The sequence below is a fragment of the Parambassis ranga genome, chromosome 17 (assembly GCF_900634625.1).
Source record: "Parambassis ranga chromosome 17, fParRan2.1, whole genome shotgun sequence".
NCBI classification, from domain to species: domain Eukaryota; kingdom Metazoa; phylum Chordata; class Actinopteri; family Ambassidae; genus Parambassis; species Parambassis ranga.
In genome coordinates, this window is record NC_041037.1 from 9,014,536 (window position 1) to 9,033,606 (window position 19,071).

The window sequence follows — 19,071 nt, forward strand, 5'->3', positions numbered from 1 at the left end:
ATGGGGACAGGAGTTCTTCGTTATACATAAAATGGAATAGCCTAAAGGATTGGCCTCATATCAGACAGAATGTTGGTGGAAAGATTCAAGCCTCTGAACCAAGGCAAACGTTTCTTTCTAATACTGCTCCCATTGAATGAAACTTCCATCTTTAGATCTCTCATTTCATCAGACGTGTGCGCATTTTGTTAGTTTGACAGCGGCTAAAAAGGCGTTAGTCCTTCTGTGTCAGCCCTGCCACTCTCTTTCTTGAATGAGGAGGCTGTCTCTGAAGGAAATAGAGTTCTCAGAAGCAAGGATGCAAAATAGCAATACCAGAACCAGTTTTCCACGTTTCCCTACTAAGGCAAATTGAAATGCATTTAAAATTCCCTTTCCACCAATAAAGGCATACTCTGATCAATTGATCAGTCATTTGCAGAATATTTAAAAATATTCTGACACTAGATCTGCCAGAATTCAGCTATACCATTACTGTTTAAGAGTTTTGAAACTCAAGTTGAGTCACAGAAACTACAGTGTATGCAGTAGGTGGAGGAAGCACAATGAAACACCACCCCACGTACGGTACGACAGAAATAGAGCTAAGTAGGACGAGGTGACATTTCTCTTCAAATGTGAATTCTTTAGATCATTTTTCCCACTGTGACACAGCAGCAAGTCCTCGTCCCATTCATCCAAATTCCAAAAATATCCAAAACCCCTTATTTGTAGTCCACTGGTGCACCGCAACTAGTAATAATCCTTTTAACTAATCCACATCAAATCTCTCACAATGCTAATCCGTTAGGCTTGATGTTCCACCGCAGCCATTCATCTGTACACACATCTAACTGTGCTCTGGCATGCATAATTAAATTGTGATGGTAATTTGTTGTATTGCTGGCCTTCGCGATGTCTTAACTATTCATGTGTTGAGGGTTTACACTTATTATGGGGTGGGATGTGGACAAGCATGACGTGAAAGAAGAAAATGGAAAATCGCTGCATGCCAAATCAAAGACGTCCATTTTAACGGTTGAGTGAAGCACGAGGAGACAGATCGCCCTTAATTTGTGAACCTCTGAAATGTTCGTGATGGAATTACATGTAAAGGGCACGCCGCTAAGCTGTTTGTGTGCAGTGTTACTCATCCGCCACCACATGACAAGAAGCTAAAATGGTGCATGTTACACAGCAGCCTATATATTCAGATTTATGTTTCCTTAGAATAGAATAGAATAGAATATATATACTTTATTAATAATCCCTTGGGGAAGGTCCCTCAGGGAAATTCAGGATCCTTCAGTCTATATCAAAAATCTAACAATTAATGAGTGTGAAAATGCTGACATGCGCCCAAATCCTGATTAAGGTCCTTATTCTTGTTAAGGCAACATTCTGAATAATAACATGTTTATATGCACTGCGGCTACAGGAATATTCCTGTTTACATGTGTACCAGCATATTCTGCATAAAAACAGCAGCGCACACTAGCAGTGATAACAACTGTCGTGACGTAGGCACATTATTTTCCAGCAACAACAAGTAGCATAAAGTGCCACATGTCAAGAGATGTCACTAAGATCCACATGCGTTTTATGGCTTCCTGCGATGTGACCTTAATCGGGCTATGGTAATTAGAAAATTTACACGGCAGAGTGTTGTTCAAAATATGCGCTTATTCGGGTAAATGTAATCAGTGACTGCATTTCCCTTCTAGCTAATCTCAGAGATGAACAAGAGACGACAAGTGGCATTTAAAAAAAACGCAACTCCGTCAAAATCGCAACTGCAGAAGCAGGACAAAATCCAGCTGAACAATAGAAGGAAAGATGGGACGGGAAAGATTAAAAACAGACAAGTAAGTGCAGGCTGAAATGGCAGATAAGAGGGGCTGTTTGTGTAAACATCCTCACCACCTCAAAGCTGCCCTGAGTTCCTGGAAAGAACACGAAATACTTCACATCAAATAGATTTCAGCCCGCAATCATTCACCATTACCACAGTCAACTTATAAAATGAAACAAAAAGCACAGGAAGCATGTCATTTTAAACCAATGAGAGAAGAAATCCACTCTGAATAATGGTACATTTCGGTGTCTCTAAACATTAATTTCCAACTTCCAGAGCCTAATTGCTTAGTTGTCTCCATTAACATAGTTTCCAGAAGGTTGTTTGCCTGGCGCCAGTGATTACTCTCATCCTTGATTATTGGCCTAATTAATGAAACCAAAGGAAACAACAGACAGCTCCAACATCAACTTTAAAAGCTTCTAAACATCAACAACTCAACAGACTAATAGGGCAGCCCTTCATCTACTAACTTTAAGGTACTCAGATAAGATAAGATAAAACTTTATTAATCCTGGAGGAAATTATTTTAAGTCACATTTAATACAATTTAAGTACAATACTATAAGTGTCACTATAAATCCAAATTAGAAGTAGACAATATAAACAAACTTCAACTGCATGGCTGCCATCAGGTGCAGCACCTGTTGGGCAACGTCCCTAAGACCTTTGTGACCCTTTTAAGCAAACATTTAACTACTTGTTGTCTTTTCTCTGGGCATTTGTTAGCAAAAAGTCCAAATCTGTGGCTTCTCATAGCTGAGACTTTTCATGTGCTCTGTAAATTGGCCATTAAATCATAAAACTAAATAAACTAGGATATGTAAAGAGTAATCAGTTGTAGCTCTGGCTGTTTGAATTGTTTCCATCCATCTACGCTAAAAGGGTCTTGACTCTTTAATGTGGTGATGTAACCTACTCTCGGGCTAAGGATTATATCATATCATATATATTATAGACCTATAGAAATATTGATGAAAGCTGTTCATGGTTACATAAGCAGTGCGCTGCAGTTTCACCACAGGCACATTTAGTATGAAACAGATGGCGATCAGTTGTTACTGTGGGAGATTTACATTGCAAAGCAGCTGCATACTAACTGCAACAACCCGCTGCTAACAGCTAACGAATACGTGCACCAAGCACTGTGAATGAACGTCATGTCAAGGCACTCATATACTCATGTTGAAAACAGACAGGTCCGCCTACTTAGACGCATTAAAAGCTAACCTCACGGAAAAGTTATTCTGACTAAACGCAGGCCCACTCTTTGTGCTCATCGTCTCTATAAACTACATGAAATCTCAGGGGTTCTGCTTCATAATAAGACGTGATTGATCTGAACACAAGTTCCAACTATAGAAACCGTTGCTTCTCCCCTCAGCTGGAGTTTTGTCAGTCTCTTTCATATCATGCTAATCAAACCGGGTTGAGGTCAGTGTATGGATGCGTTAGTAAAAGGCAGTAAAAGTTGCCATCTGACATACAGCGTTGGTGTGAGCTAAATTATAACTGCAGATAACACTCAGGCAGACATTTCTATCCATCGTTCCATCTCGGCTAAAAAAAATATTTTTTAGTTCAATTTCAAATCTAATATTATCTAAGAAAATGTTCAAAGTGTGGCAAAAGAAACATAAAACACATTTTTTTTCATTTAGATTTGGCTGAGAACAAAGTGCGTGACATTATCTACACGCACGGCTTGCTGAGATTTCATGGTGTGTGATGAGTGTTGCAGCTGTTGGGTGACAAACAAGTTATGTCATCTTTTCTCTGTGTTTTTCTGGACACAATCATCAGCTGTTAATAACCAACCTAATAAACTAATCCTCTGTAACCGCCCACTCGGAGTGACAAGTGACGTGTGGCGTTACGGATTACCTGATGTTTTCTTTTTTTTTTTTTGACATGATTCTATTTTATGACAGATTTCAGATGGAAGAAAACCTGTTCAATGACTAACTGATGCTTAAAGCATATCTATGACTCTAAAGTGATGAATAGGAAAACTTTCTGAGCTTAAAAACTAATCGCTTATAGGGCTCTTCTATTCCAGTGTCCATGATTACACTCATTCTTGATTAATGGTCCATTAATTGAGTCAAAAATGTGAGGCTACAACATCAATTCTAAAACCTCTTAAAGCAAACTTGGTAGACTAGTCACAACAGCCAATGATGAGCTACTGCAGGCTCACAGCACTAAGCCATATACACTATCCCTTCACATTTTTACCAAGGGTACCCATAGAGACAGAGCACATTAACGCCCCGCCTACACCAGGGGAAAACAGTCCATCACTCTTTATCAGGTTTGTGTGGCACAAAGGTGTTTCCTCATCCTTTTGGTCTAATAGAAAAGAAAGAAAGTGTATGAAACCAGACCTGCCTTAATGCTGTACTACTGCAGTGCTGCAGGGAACTGTGGGTCATTATCAAATCATCAAATACTGGTCCAATTCTGATCTCTGCATGACCAATCAGATAAGCAGGTTTGACATGGACGTCAGCAAATCCCTTTCATCTTTCATCTTTTGTTAAACGGGCATACAAGCATGAACACAGCCACACATTTACAAATGCTTGTAGGGGGAAAACAACAAACACTCAAAGAGAGAGCAAGCCTCACAATAGGGCCAACAAATCATCAGTAAGAAGTTCAGTGTGAATCTCCCACACTATAACTATTAATATTGAATGAGCTCAAAGGGAAAGCATCTAAAATACCAGCCTCTGAGGATTTTAATGGTGAAAACTCTGCAAGGGACCTCTCCATTCTGTCCAGAGGTGTGATACTCTACAAAGATGACAAAAATAGCAAACAGATTGGAGATTTATAAGACAAAATACAGAGAGACACACTGCAAAACTGGTGATTTTCGCCAGCTTCTGGAGCCTAAGGTCAATCTGAGTCAGGTTTGTTGCTACCTAAAACCTTTATGCATATTAGTCAGAGGACTCTCCACTTGTCTACATAGTGAGCTGGTTACCTTGAGCTCCACCCTGCATGGGCTGCTGTTGCCTAGCAGCGCATCACAACAGTTACCAAGGGGGGACCGCTTTTGTTATTTCAGTGAGGGGTGACAGTGGAGGTTTTTTTTTTTTTTTTGTTTAAATACATTTTTCACCTATTTTTTTGTAGAAGGAATAAAAAAAAAGTTGTGAGTAAGTACAAACCTGTTTGGTTGAGGCAGAGATATTTTGTCAGCCGAATTACTCAGACTATTTTCTTTTGCCACACAGGGCCTATGAATAAAAATGTAATTCCCATGCTATTTTCTGCTGTTGCTGCTGCTGCTTTTTTTGTTATCGTTATAAAGTGTTCTGTTTTATTAATGTGTATTTTCTAATGTAATGTGCATTACACTGTAGGGCTGCAGTGTTCATTTCTGTAAAATCATTTTATCCATTTTGTATTATGTTTATGAAAAATAAATAAATAAATATATAAATCTTGAGGGAGAAAATTAAACTGAGGCAGGTGAGAAGGAAATAATTGAGTGAGATACTAAAACAGTGAGCAGTGCATGTGTGTGTGTGTGTGTGCCACAGAATATTCAGCAGTGTTTTGCCAGATGACAGCAGTGAAAAGGCAGCGTGTTTTGTCATTTATCATTTGGAAAAGCTTCTTGTTAGAGCACGCACACCTTAATAGTCGCTCTGAACCGGGAGAAGCGAGATGAGAGGAGGCGTTTCATTACCCCGTCGACACTACAAACACATACAGCATACAGTATAATGTGAGAGACAAACTGTGCAGACAGAATACTCAGGATGCATACACAGACACGCAGAAACCCAAACACATCCTCCAGTAGGGGGAGAAAAAAAATGACTCGACTACGTGATGTTACAGTTTTGTGGAAGCAGTACTACAAAGTAGATTAGGGCTCTAACTAATCATGTTCTTCATGGTAGAATAATCTGCAGATTTTTTTCCTGGATTGATTTTGGTCAATGGCAAAAAAAAAAAAAAAAATATTGCTCTGCATACAAAAAGCATAGTTCTTAAGAAAGATGAACACTGACATAATATATAATACTATGTGTTTTCTAATTAAAAGAATAATGGTGACTTTTGCCCATATTGTTCTAACAAAGTATGCTCTATTATTTGGGGGACAACCGTCATCTTTTCACTCCACACCATATGTTTAAATATAATAACATGTAATAGTGGTGTACATTCTGCTTCTTACCCACATTCAATAAAAGCAATGAAACACAATGTTTCTGACTGTGTCAGCTATTCATCATTCAAGTCACTGCTCCTGCACGAGCCCTGAAGTTACCCTTTTCAAGCCTCACAACACATCTCCTGGTGTGATTTCCTGTGCGTAGGTGAAAGGCTAATTAAAGAGGCAAGACGCAGACCAGGTTGCACAGTTTTACCCTTCGGGGCAGGTGATAATAGCATCACCATAAAACATCATTTTTACAGTATATTCAGTTCCAAAGTGACTTTGTAGAAGATTATTAATTACACAGAAGAGAAAAAAATAGAAGCCAAAAACTTGATATCCAGTCAGATTGATGAGGAGCCAAGAAAGAAATTAAATTATGCATCCGCACGTGGATGAAACTCACACACACACACAGCAGAACAAAGAAGAAGCGAATAGCACTGAAGAAGGGAAACAGGGCTGCTTTAATAAAGTTATGGCAGCCATTATGTTGTCAGGAGCCTTTTGCCTCCACAGCCATGGCAGCGTTGGCTTCCTCTGTGTGGGAGTGCATAGCAAGGGAGCAACCTTGTTTATTGGCTTGATTGAAAACAGTGAGGAGAATAGGTTGTTTTCCTTTCACACCAGACTGATTTCCTTGCCTAACAAAGACGACATGAGTTCCTGGATTTTATTTTAGTTCACCTTGAGGTTGTTGTCAGGGTCCGAGTGTAAGTAACTGTAGTTGGTGTTAATCCCTGCTGGTATGTTTGAATATACTTTGCTTGTATACTGTTATTGGAGGTATGCAGGTTTGTAGGCCTCCTCGTGTGTGTCATTACAGGATTTAATTAGTTTTGTCATGGCAAGTATGCAGGACATTTGTTTGCTGTAGTAGAGATGCTCTCCATCAGGATTCCTAGCTAGCCCAGGCCAATCTCAAGTTCGGGCTTGTTGTATGGGAACTGCCAAATGTGAGAAGTTAACAGAATTGTTTTTCAAAGGACAGACCCCAGAATCAGCCAGAAAAGAGAGATATGGAAATAGTTTTGTCAGTGTATAAAGTTAATAAAGTTGCAGAAACTGTAGGTAGCCTACTAAATATGCGTGTAGTGAAGCTACCGAATAGTTTAGTGTAAACCTAATAGAGCACCAGCACCTCTCTATTGGGAACAAAAATCAAATTTAATTTTCAAATCATTTTCATTTCAACTTATTGCTCCTGTACAAAGGTAAATACGTTTTTATCTTTATCATTTTTTTACCTTACAAAATCAATCTGATTTTATATTTGAATTGAAGATATTGTCAAACTAAGGTGTTTTCTGTTAACTTACCAACATACCTACATGCATACATACCTACAGTACATACATACAGTGGGTGTGTTTGGAAATGAAACCTCCCGCCTGAAAAAGTGGCCCACTCCGGCCCTGCACTATTAATTTCTACAACTCTTGGCACCCTCAGCTGCTGAATGCGGCTGTGTGAGTGTGCACCAAGCCAGTACAAAACACATACATATAATGTATCATTTTTCCACAAATTTATCCAAGAACAAACTGAACAAGACACTAAACTTACTGCTGCTCTAGTCCAATGTTGAAAAAAATTGTCTTTGTGACAAATGCACAAAAAAGCACTGCAGCCCTTAACATGTCATCAGCCATGATTGTTTTTTTATGTATTCTAGTTTACATTTCAGATAAAACTCCTTTTCAAAACAAACCGCCTACACGCTCACTGACTAAAGAGTTGTGACAAAATGCTGTTGGGTTCCTTTTGCATTTTTCAAGACATAACCAGAACATAATGTATGTCTCTGAGCTAACACAGGGCATTGTTCTCAACCTAAGCACTCCTATTTAAACCCGACATTAAAAATGTAGGAGAGAGGTCATAAAACATGCTGTGCCACAAGCACACTGCTCACTGAGCAGTGGGAAAGTAAGGGCGCTACGACCTCCCAGGATTCAGCAGAAGTTGTAACCGTTTTCACGGGAGGTGGAGGGATGAGGGGAAGGGGGAGGGGGGTGACCTCATAGGCTCTCTCTCTCCTACCCCCATGTAAAGTTCAGGGCTACAAGGGACATGTCATTCCATTCAAACTAATCTCGGTATGAATAAAACAAGACATCTTGATCCAGAAGAGGAAGCTTGGTACAAAAGTATGTATGTCAGCCATTTTAAATGAGCGTCTATTAATGCTGTGTAAATACAAGCATTACTCAGGCCAGCTACTCAAACACAGCCTGTGCTCTTTCGATTCGCTCTCGAGTCAACTAGTTTCACTAAAATAAACATCTGCATCCTTATTATGTATCAGGGAAACTGAAGTTTAACATTTTTAACTAACCAGCAAGAACCCTCGTCCCCTCATATTAAAGCTTCACACAGACCTTCCATGAACCCAGCTGGTGTATGGGGATCTTAGAAGCTGCAGCATGTATACAACTATTACTGACACGCTTTTCTGCCTCAGTGCTCTGCCTGGCCTTAACAGTATCCTTCTGAGCATACTGTGTACTAGCTAACGTGTTCTATAATTAATACATTGATTGCTGGCTTTCCTCTCCTTCTCCTTACTCCCAACTCCATTGTCTGTCTCTTTAGCAAAGTTTCAGGCTCTAGCTTCTGTATCTTAGTATCGACCCACATTTTAGGGTTTTAAAACTGTACTACAACAAACACACACATTTTAGGTATACAAGTATTACTTAATTTAACTCAATAGTGTTTTACAATGCAGAACCTGATCCAGATTTTAAAAGAGTTTTCAATATTAATGTGAAGACTTAGAGAATACCTCAAGCATGTGATCAATTCTTGTTCTGGTCCTTAAAGGTGTCACAAACTTTGGACAGCAACTAAAATCAATGGAATAAAAGCAGCCACAGTGAGATCTCCAGTGAGATTTCAGATTGACTGGCTTCACACTGCAGTTCACAGAAGCAGCCGTATCTCTGTATTGAACCGCAGCTTTTTCGCAGTGCAACAACAGCCCTCTGCTCAACCCGCAACCACCAGGACGAGGATGAGGAGCTGTAAAAAAGTGACAGCACACTATAAAATGAAAGAAAGTGAGGTGCAAGGAGGTGAACAAAAAGACAATAAGCAATTTCTGTGTTGTAATTTGACACTAAAATGTGTAATGCAACTGTTTCTTTAAGTGGAAACAGCAGAAGTAAATCATCTACAAAAGGCATCCATTACGTCCATGCCCCTGCATCTGGCCAACATTTGTAATAACCTGACCAATAACTGTGAAGAACTTCAGTTGCTAGGTGATGCTGCTACACTTTTGGCATTTCATACAGTAATATTTCACCTGCAGGCACCGTGCAGGGAAGTCTTTTTTTTGGTGGATGAAGGTGCAGCCGTGTTCTGTGTCCCGTCTGCAGCTTTGAACAATGTAAAAGACAACAGTTAATTCTTGCTAATTATATTGGATTGAGGAAATCCCGTGGAGCATCCAATTAAAACAAGGCCTGGAAAAATAGTTTTTAACCTCCCACAGAGCTGTGTGTGTGTGTGTCACTGTGTACAAGCTCAGCGTCCACATGTAGGAAGTAGTGATTAAAACACATGAACAAATAACAGGGTTGTAGTAAGTGTAGAATTCACATGTGAACACACACAACCACACACAGCAGCACATATCTGAATTTAATAGAAAACCGCTTAATCTATGAAAAACTTGCAGATCAAAACTAGCTACAGTAAAGCCAATGAAGCAACAACTGCTGCTCATTAAATCCTGGTCCCACATCCAATAATCCACAGAAAAATGAATAAAAGAGGTGATAAAACACAGACAAATACCAGAATAAAGGTGTCAAATGCAGGAAAATGAAAGGTGTTAACAAGGTAAAGCTACAAAAAATAGCTTTCTAAACCCTGCCCTGCACAGCCAGCTTATGAAGCTAACACTAAAGAGTTATGTAGAAAAATCATCCAGTTAATTTAAGGGGAGGTTGGGGCTTCAGCTTATTGACCATGGCGTGGCCCAGGCATCGAGGGATGAATCTGAATGGCTTCTGTTGAATCAGCACTACCTGTGACTAATTACTGTTTCATAAAAACTATCCATTGGAACAGCAACCAGGCAGCAATTAGTACAGATTTATTTTAAGAGACACACTCCCCAAATAAAAATATTAATTAAAAAATGGTTGCAGTTTATATTTTTCTTTTCAGATTTACTCATTTTTAATGAGAGAAGATTTTTGAAGTGACAAACATGATTTACTTTATGGCAGTATTGGAAAGGTCATTACAGTTTCTGAGCTGATTTGCATACCCCAGCTCACACTAACAAACACACACAGTCAGGATATAAACTGTGGATGCTAGCCACTCATACAGACAGCACCTGTCAGCTGGTGTTGTGGGACAGCCAAGGGCTTGTTTGTTTGTTCCTCACCCTTCTCTCTCACGCTTTCTGTGTGTGTGTGTGTGTGTGTGTGTGTACCTCAGTCCAAGCTCCCACCGAAACCACTACACACACACACACCCCTCTCACCTCTCCACCTGCTGTTCCTTCCTCGCTCCAACCCTCCTCTCTGTCTGTCTTACTTCATACGAGGCATCATACCACCATCCATTAGATCTTTCTCCCTCTTTCTCTGCACCTGTGACTGAAAAACAGACTCGTTCTTTCTCTGCCTTCCTGCTCATTACAGCCCCAAGGCAGCCACTCCATCACAGAGAAAAGGCAGAGATAAGCTACAAGAGTACACCTGTGCCTGGTATGAATGCCAAATCCAGAGTCAGTGACAGCCAATTCCCGGCCAAATAATGGAATCAGCGAACCTGAGCTTCAGACAAATCAACCTGACAGCTTTATCTCTCACTCCCAATTTCAAAGCACGTTACAAATGTAATTATCAAATGAGAAAAGAAAAAAAAGAGAAAAATATGTTGACACCACCACAAACCTGCTCACGAAGGATTAAGGTTACAAAGCTCATTTACAGATAGAACAGGTGGAGGAAAAACATGTTTTTATTTCATAAGCCCCTTTGTGTGCGATATGCCATCAACAATTATGGATACTATTAATATACATGAACAACAACAAGGTTCAGTCATCAGTGAGTGGAAGAAAGCAAACAGGAAACATATGGATATGAATTAATGAAGCATGTCCTATAGTCAAAATTCACATTCAACACATCAGCAGCCTGAAGGGCACACAATGTGAACAGCTGCTGAGCCAATCCAAACTCTCTGAATGGACCAGAAATGACACACCCCCAAACAATATGAATGAAACACCTCCAGAATGAGGAGCTGAAGGATGCTACAGATGCAGTTAATGCATTTGAAATAATGCTTTAAAATGCAGAGCTATAATTTCCTAATAATCATCAAGGACGCTTCCTGGAAGTATGTATGTAATATGATAATAATTATAGTTAGTTAATTATAGTAAAGAACCATCATATCAATATTTCTGTTTTATTTTGCGTAAACAAATTTGATGTGTGTGCTCTATTAAACCATAATATACAAGCAAAAACACAAACTTACAAAAACCTACAAACTTTGGAGAAAGTGTTTGATGGTTGTACGGTTAAAAAAGTAGATATATGATAAATGTTTCACAATACAAGCTCTGTTGTCTAATTAATTGAAAAAAGTTAAACAAATCTAATCCTGTCAGTATAAGATGGCAAATGGGTGTGAATAAAAAAAAAAGACTAAAATATGATGCATATTAAACAAAGGGAATAAGAAAAAAAAGACTTTCTTTAATAGACCAGTTCTTAAGCCCCTGGTCATGCTTTGAGGATATATAATTTCCCACATGAATAAAGTTCAAAGCGTCTGTTTGGCAAACACACTATATTAAATAAATATTATAAAAAAATAACATCCAACGATCAAAACAAGCACATTTAAAAAGAGTCAAATCTGGCAAATCACTGAAGCAATCCTATAGTATCCAGATCACCTGACCAGGACATTGATGCAGTCAGATCACAGGTAGATCCTGTTTTAGCACTATTACAGTTTGTCCTTATCTTCCCTAAGCTTTATTACCAGCATGTACGGAGTGTGTGTGTGTGTGTGTGACGGACAGAGAGTGTGACCACTATGTAATTATAGATTTGGCTTGAGAGTGACTCCTTCAACCAAAGATTTGTTGGTTGGTTGGATACTTATACGTTTTTACATACACATAAATCATGTATCGCTCCACCATTTCCTCAAGCTGAATATGGCCTCCATATGTAAGTGTTACAGTAGCCATATTTATGTGGGAGTGTGATGCCGTTGTTCGTTAATTAGAAAGCTTTTTGCTGATGATGAAATTCATGCAGGCTGTGTGCATTCCCTTGGTGCATCTACAGTGATGGAGTATATGGATTTTATTTTTTCCTGAATACACAGGGAGTATTAAATGGTTTGTCTGAATAGTTGCAGAAAAGATTTATTGTGACAACTCTGCTTTTTTATCTTCACCTACATACCACAATAGACCTATTTTTATATGCACCATGTACAACAATAGAACAACAATAGAGACAATGCACATGTACAAATTATTGACAAATTCATATTTACTCAAAGCATCTTAATTAATTTACCTCGATGTTTTGTCTTCTTATGAAAACATAGAAGAAAAATATATCTTCTGTGTGTGTGCTGCTGTGTGTGCGTTTGTGTCGACACGACTGTGTGAATCTAATAGCTCCGCTGTGAGTCTATCAGGTTGAAATACCACAGTGTAAATCGTTGACATTAAATCCATTTTATGTTGCTGACCCGGAAAAACAAAATTATAGCTACACTTGCTCTCCCGCTAATTGGAATAAGACTAGAAATGCATTTATTAAGAGAATAAAAAAAAAGTTCCATCCAGCTTCGAGCTTAGATCAAGGTCTCATCTCCCCCCTATTCATTACACAAATCAATGATGTGCAAATCCTCCTGGTTTACGATACCGGGAATTCATACGGTCTGTACAGGCCAGAACAACAAGCCAACTGGATGAACAAATCAAGCAAATAGGTCATCAGAAAAGGTGATTCAGAAGGGCAGAATGTTATGAAAATAGAATAAGGAAATCTCAAGATTACATAGATCAGAAACCTCAACTTTATACGCTATAATGAGCTATAACAAGGGCTAGAGCTTAGGTCGGAGGCAAAATAAAAATGGCATGCTAGTCAAAACATATTAGACTCAGAGGATGAGGAGGAGAAGAGGGAAAAAAAAAACATGTTTGCATCTTTCTGATTCATAGTCAAAGTAAAGCTAGCCAAGAAGTAACAGCTTGACTGTCACAGTTTACTTTCTTACAAAGAGAAGCTAAATAAGAGCATGAATTAAACATCTCACTTTATGAGCAGAAGTATTATAATGACTTGCACCTCCTGCACATTCATTCATAATCACTTTTTAAATAAACTATCCCATTCAGCTGTGGACTGCCAGAATCTATTTGAGGAATCCGATCTAACAAAGAAGTCTGAAACCTTCTGCTTTTCAACAAGACACCAACAAGGCTGCTTGGTATCTACGGTTAGCTTACTGGAAACATTCTGAATATCTCCACAGACACAGATTATGTCATTTTAAATTTCTCCACAACACATTCACAGTGTTATATGATATTCACCTCACAGTTTATATGGCTGTTGTGGCTTTACACACAGCTAATAATGGAAGGAATAAGTCGTATCGTTACTCACCGAGTCCAGGAGGGTTCTCAGGACATGGCGGCAGCGGCTTGGGAGAAGGCGTCTGATTGTTTTCTGGCTGCAGACTCGGCACCAGCTGTTCACCTGTGGCCAGGTAGGTGGCTAATGTTGTGTTTGGCCTTGAAAGGTTGTAATAGTAATAATGATGCCCGGCCCCTGCTCCACTGATGTTATTCCTGGATCCGTTGCGGCCGTTGTTGAAGCGGCTGAAGAGGTCGAAGCGCTGGGAGTAGACATCGAAGTACAGGATCATCATGATGAGAAAGTGGAGCAGGCAGAGCAGCAGGACGCCTTTACAGATGCGCTCCAGAGTCCGGCCCAACATCAGCCGGGTCATGGCAGAGGAAGAGGACCGTCCTGCGACGGCCGGCCACGACAATGCTGGCGTGGCACGGCTATGGGCATGCGCTCATCCCGACGGTTATACAAGTAATATGTCAGGTAATGGTAGATCTCTGATGTGGTCAGCTGTTACACAACTATCTGACTTCTGCAGGGGTCATGGGGTCATTGACGAGGACAGGGAGGCTTCACCATCAGACACCCCAAAAATCTGTGTTTCTGTCTTGTCTGAGATGTGCCCCCAGACTCCCTGCATGACAAAATTAAAGGCTTGAAACAGAAAACCTTGACCTAGGAATACTTTGTGTTTGATATGGCAGATCTGTATAACTTTAAGGCCTTTGTAATTAAAAACTTTACTAATATGTAGTCTTGAGCTGTTCTGGTGTTAAAGGCAGTCCAGTCTGTTCAGAGAGTGTTGGCATGAACATTCATCAATTTAGATTAGAGCCGACATGTCCATCTGGAGGACCTCTTCATATGACAGTCAGAGTTCATTTGTGGGTGATATAAAACACTGTCCGGGCTGCTGGGCATAAACCAGAAAACATTCAGGCACCTGGAAGACAAAAGATAAGAAATGAATGAATTAGGACGAAGCCAAATCAATCTTAAACACAATTGATTACATTATCTTATCAATGTTTTTCCTAAAATGATACTTCTGTTAAACAGTGTTAATGTTTTGACTGTGTTGTGTTTTTACTGTTTTTACTTATACCAGAGCAGGCAAGGTGCTATTAATTATGGCTGAGCACTGTGACTCAGTACAGTGACTTCTTGTATTATTCGCTGCATAAAATCGAACCGAACACCATCGATCTTCTGCTGGCACTTTTCAGTATTCAGTGACCTTGTCCTTATTCCAAAAGTCTGGTTAAATAGCGGCGAAATAAATTCAGAAGTTCAATCTCTGCACAGAAAGAACTACGCATGAGAATCAACAATAAAAAAAAACATCTACAGACGAAAGGGGGGGGGGGTAGTTTTGCCAAATTGACATGCCAAGTCAATTTTCCAGTCAAGTGGTTTAAAAAGCATTTATGATAGAATGAGACGGCAAGTGGGAATACACAATGCAGTGAACATACGAGCAGGCAGAGAAGGACGGGGCACTTAGAGCGTTCCCACGGGCGATGTTTACTGTAGGTTTATGCCTTTTCCAATCAATGAGAGAACAGGAGAAGATGAGAGAAAACTCTAAATGATGTCAGATTTTCTGATGGAAAACTAAAAAGAGTCCAAGACAGAGAGGCAGTAATGGGTATTTATAAACTGATGCAGGATATCTAAAGCATGTGTCAGCTCTGCTTTTGTTTTATTTATTTTTCCTGCAGTGGGTTAAAACTCCTCCTCTGGGGAAAATCCATCAAAACTGGCAAATGCCATGTTTTTACAAAATATTTGGCACTGTCTGAAAAGTTATTCTTGTCAGCACATCAGTGAGTCTTGTTTAGGATGGGAGAGAAGATCTGTATTACACAGTATCATGTAGCTTTAATACTTTCTGATGCTACAGGCACATGCTCACAGAGTCAGTTTGACTTTTCTTTTACACATCATGGAGTCTGACTGACCCACAACCCATCACATAGGACAAGGTGGCAATTAAATGACTGGTCTCAGTTTACTTTTGTTGCTTTTGTTTCTATTTGAGCAACCACCACCTGGTTATGTTTAGACACAGATTATGGTTTGGGTTAACACGGGCCATCTGTGACATTAAAACAGCAAACTTCTTACTTGAATGATTACAGATAAACCTCAGAAATTTAAAAAATAGAAAAAGGGAAAAATCACAATTGGTTGCTTAAATTTCCTTTGTGTGCCTTTTGGATAAAATGAGGCACCATCTGGTGTGTGTGCTGGGCTGCAGGTTCGTATGCGGTTTCTTGAGGCAGAATGCAACAAATTCAAACACATGCCGGGTGACTGAGCTGATGGCTGCTGCCTGTCCAGATAGTTGGCTGCCTCTTGTTGGGTCTGTCTTTTGTCTGTGGGCAGCAGAGTCCAGGCTGCCAGGACCAAACCTCAAGGGGTGTGTGTGTGTATGTGTATGTGTGTGTGTGTGTGTGTGTGTGTGTGTTCTGCTGACCGAAGGAACCGGACATTGCACATCAGTCACATAATGCTTGTGCAGGGTCAGGATTTATTTCCGCTCTTCAATGACTAAACAGACTGCCATGTAATGTATCGCGACTGAATTTTTCAAACATACAGTCAGGCAGTCAAATGAATAATCAGTCAGACAAACTGTTGACTGAAACTGAAAAGACGACTACTGGCGTTGAGCAGGTGTTGAGCCATTTCCGAGTGAAGTGAGGCACTGCTGAAAATCAGTGGCAAGAAAACAAAAGACATAAATCCAGGATGGAAAGCCTGTTTTAGTCAGGATGACCAGCTGAACGGGTCTTATCAGAGCTCACTGCAGGCAGAATAAGTATCAGTGTTTTTCTGTTATGTGAGGTACAAAAACAAAGCACATGGTTGTTAAATCCATCTGCAGCCTCTTTATTTACTAACACTCACACAACTGACTTTTCTCAAGACCATTATCAGGGTTTTCTGTCCTCAAATAGATCAGCAGACTTAAATAAAAGAGGAACTCTTTCTTTGATTTTCTCTCTAGTGCTCATCTCTCCCACACAGTTCTTTATTTTTCTTCCTCTCTGTGGGACCAGGGGTCGCATATGTGGCAGAGTGAATTGTTCACTACAAACTTAATATGTAAATACGGAGCAACAACGAGGCCAGGATTAATCTATTATGCCTTTAAGTCACGGAGGCTGGAGCTAAAGAGGGAGGAAGGAGAGACAGCAGCACAGAGAAATAGACGCTTTATGTAACCAGTTTATTCATGGATCCCTGTAACTCCCTTTTTAACAACAGCAATAAATTTCATAACAGTCCCCTCCAGTCGCATCGTGTCTGCAAGGAAAGCCTTAGAGAAATGCTGTGAAAATAAGTGAAGTGGAATATATAACTGCCTGTTTCCATCTGTGTTAAGTGTCAAGGCTGCTTCTAAATGAGAAGACTGGACAGTCCAGATGTCCGGAGGCCATGAGACCATCATCATCATCACTAACAATACAATACAAGATTAGAAACAACAATAGATACAAGAATGGGGAAAAAGTAAAAATATATGTGCACACTCATTGTTAAAACTCTACCTCATCAAATGGAACTGAGGTGAGGCTGACAACCACAAGACACAATGAGCTTGTTGATCAGCAATAAATTTTATTTTTATGATGCCAAACAAGTACTCCGTATACCTCCAACACCACCTAGAAAAAGTCCTCTCTGCTCTGGGCATTTCACTGACAGCATTGAGCACCATGTGATGCATCATGCTTCATGATTTAAACGTGAACAGTACTCCAATAGACAGAACAGACACCACGAGACTATGACATCCGTTTTGTGTCATTGCAGTTTGAGTGTCTGCCTTTATTGTTTTGGACTAACTCTACAGTTTAGAGCAAATAAAGACATCACTCTTAGCTCCTGTAACTTGTTATGACATTCATCAAACCTTATTTAACCTTGGCTGTCTCCACAGGCAAACACCATTTTCTATGATCTTTATGATCATAGATCTTTTAAGATTTTTGTACTAAAAAGAAATACAGAGCACTTGTCAAATAAGTATGATGTTCCTGCAAGTTTTAAGATAGAAGCTGTGTACAAAATGAGAAGGAAAAAGAAGATATTGCACCAAAACTTTGAAGCTACACTTCAACACTGCCGACTTTTAATAGAATTTTGAAACTGACCCCAGAAAAAAGATGAAATGTCAACATGACTGACAGCCTCTAGAGTTTCATCTTTTCCTCTATCATTATATTTTTCAAAGGTTGGGTGAATATATTTTAATGTTTTTATTCATTGTTTTGATCCTTGCCTTTCTACATATACACAGAATACTTTAACACATGACTTTGTACATTATATTTTGTTTCTTTGCTTCTCTTGAAATACCCAAACATTTTGAACCAACCAACTTATCAGTAGTCCATAAGCCAATAACAGAATGGTGGAAGACATAATATGCAAATGAGATATCACATCAATGTTTATATAAGTTTTATGTCTCATTAGTGCTCTGCAAATTTACATTCAAATTTAAAGTTCATTCAGAATGTCCAATTTTTATGTCTACATGGGTTGGACCAAATCCTCTGTAATTTTGTTTCCTTTAATTGGAATGAAATGAAACTTGGCATAGATAATGTCCACAAGCTTAGCTACAGCTGCAACTGCATCATTTCCAGGAGATATTCATTGTAAAAGTGTGAATTTTCAACAGACAAGAAAAACAAATGCTCGTTTTTGCTGTGAGCCATCTTAATTTACAAAGAGCCAGAGGCATACAAACCAATACTTACACATCCGGCCTTAAAAAATAGGCTTGGGGTGGAAAGGGTTAAGTAACACCGCAGTGCTTAATCGTAGCACTGTATTTTCATGTATGGGTACTGAGCCAGTACACATGTACTCGTCCAGGTCACAGTAACACACTATAAATTCTTAAGGTAAGTGGAATTTTGTGTTATATTAACATGGAGAATGTGAATGTAAGACGAAGGATCTATGGAGCATACATGATTCAGTGATGGAGCGTGTATGCGTCACGCTGTGCAGTCAGTCAAATCAAGCCATTAACACTAGAGTCACACATGTCTCTGCAAACACTTCCAGGCTCTAAGATTATGTGTTTATGTAATAATCTCTAGTCTCTTGTCATATCAACGCGATGGATTCCTCAAACTTTCAAACTTTGCACGCACACACTCTTACACACACATATCATGAAGCACATTTAGATGAAGTGCCAGCTAAAGCTAGCAGAATGTCTACAACATCTGTATCTTAAAATTTTAATTGGTTGCCAGACGGATGGCCAGACTGGTAATTTGTGAGGGTACATTATTCATCGAGTCGAGGCCAAGCATATGCTATGCAGAGAGATGGTCTGTCACTGAACTGGAGGCTTTTACTGTGAAGGAATAACTTAA

At 39.5% G+C, this 19,071-nt stretch overlaps 1 protein-coding gene across 2 annotated transcripts in view; it reads right to left on the reverse strand.

Annotated features, from left to right (window-relative positions):
• Positions 1 to 19,071, reverse strand: part of b4galt2 (UDP-Gal:betaGlcNAc beta 1,4- galactosyltransferase, polypeptide 2) — a 120,105-nt gene that overhangs the window by 90,387 nt on the left and 10,647 nt on the right. The window contains exon 1 of one of the 2 annotated variants that reach the window (XM_028428318.1): positions 13,700 to 14,045. In XM_028428318.1, coding sequence (XP_028284119.1) covers positions 13,700 to 14,045 — 346 coding nt within the window. Of the gene's footprint in view, positions 1 to 13,699; positions 14,610 to 19,071 lie in introns of those variants that run through there. The other variant, XM_028428317.1, reaches the window with a different exon arrangement.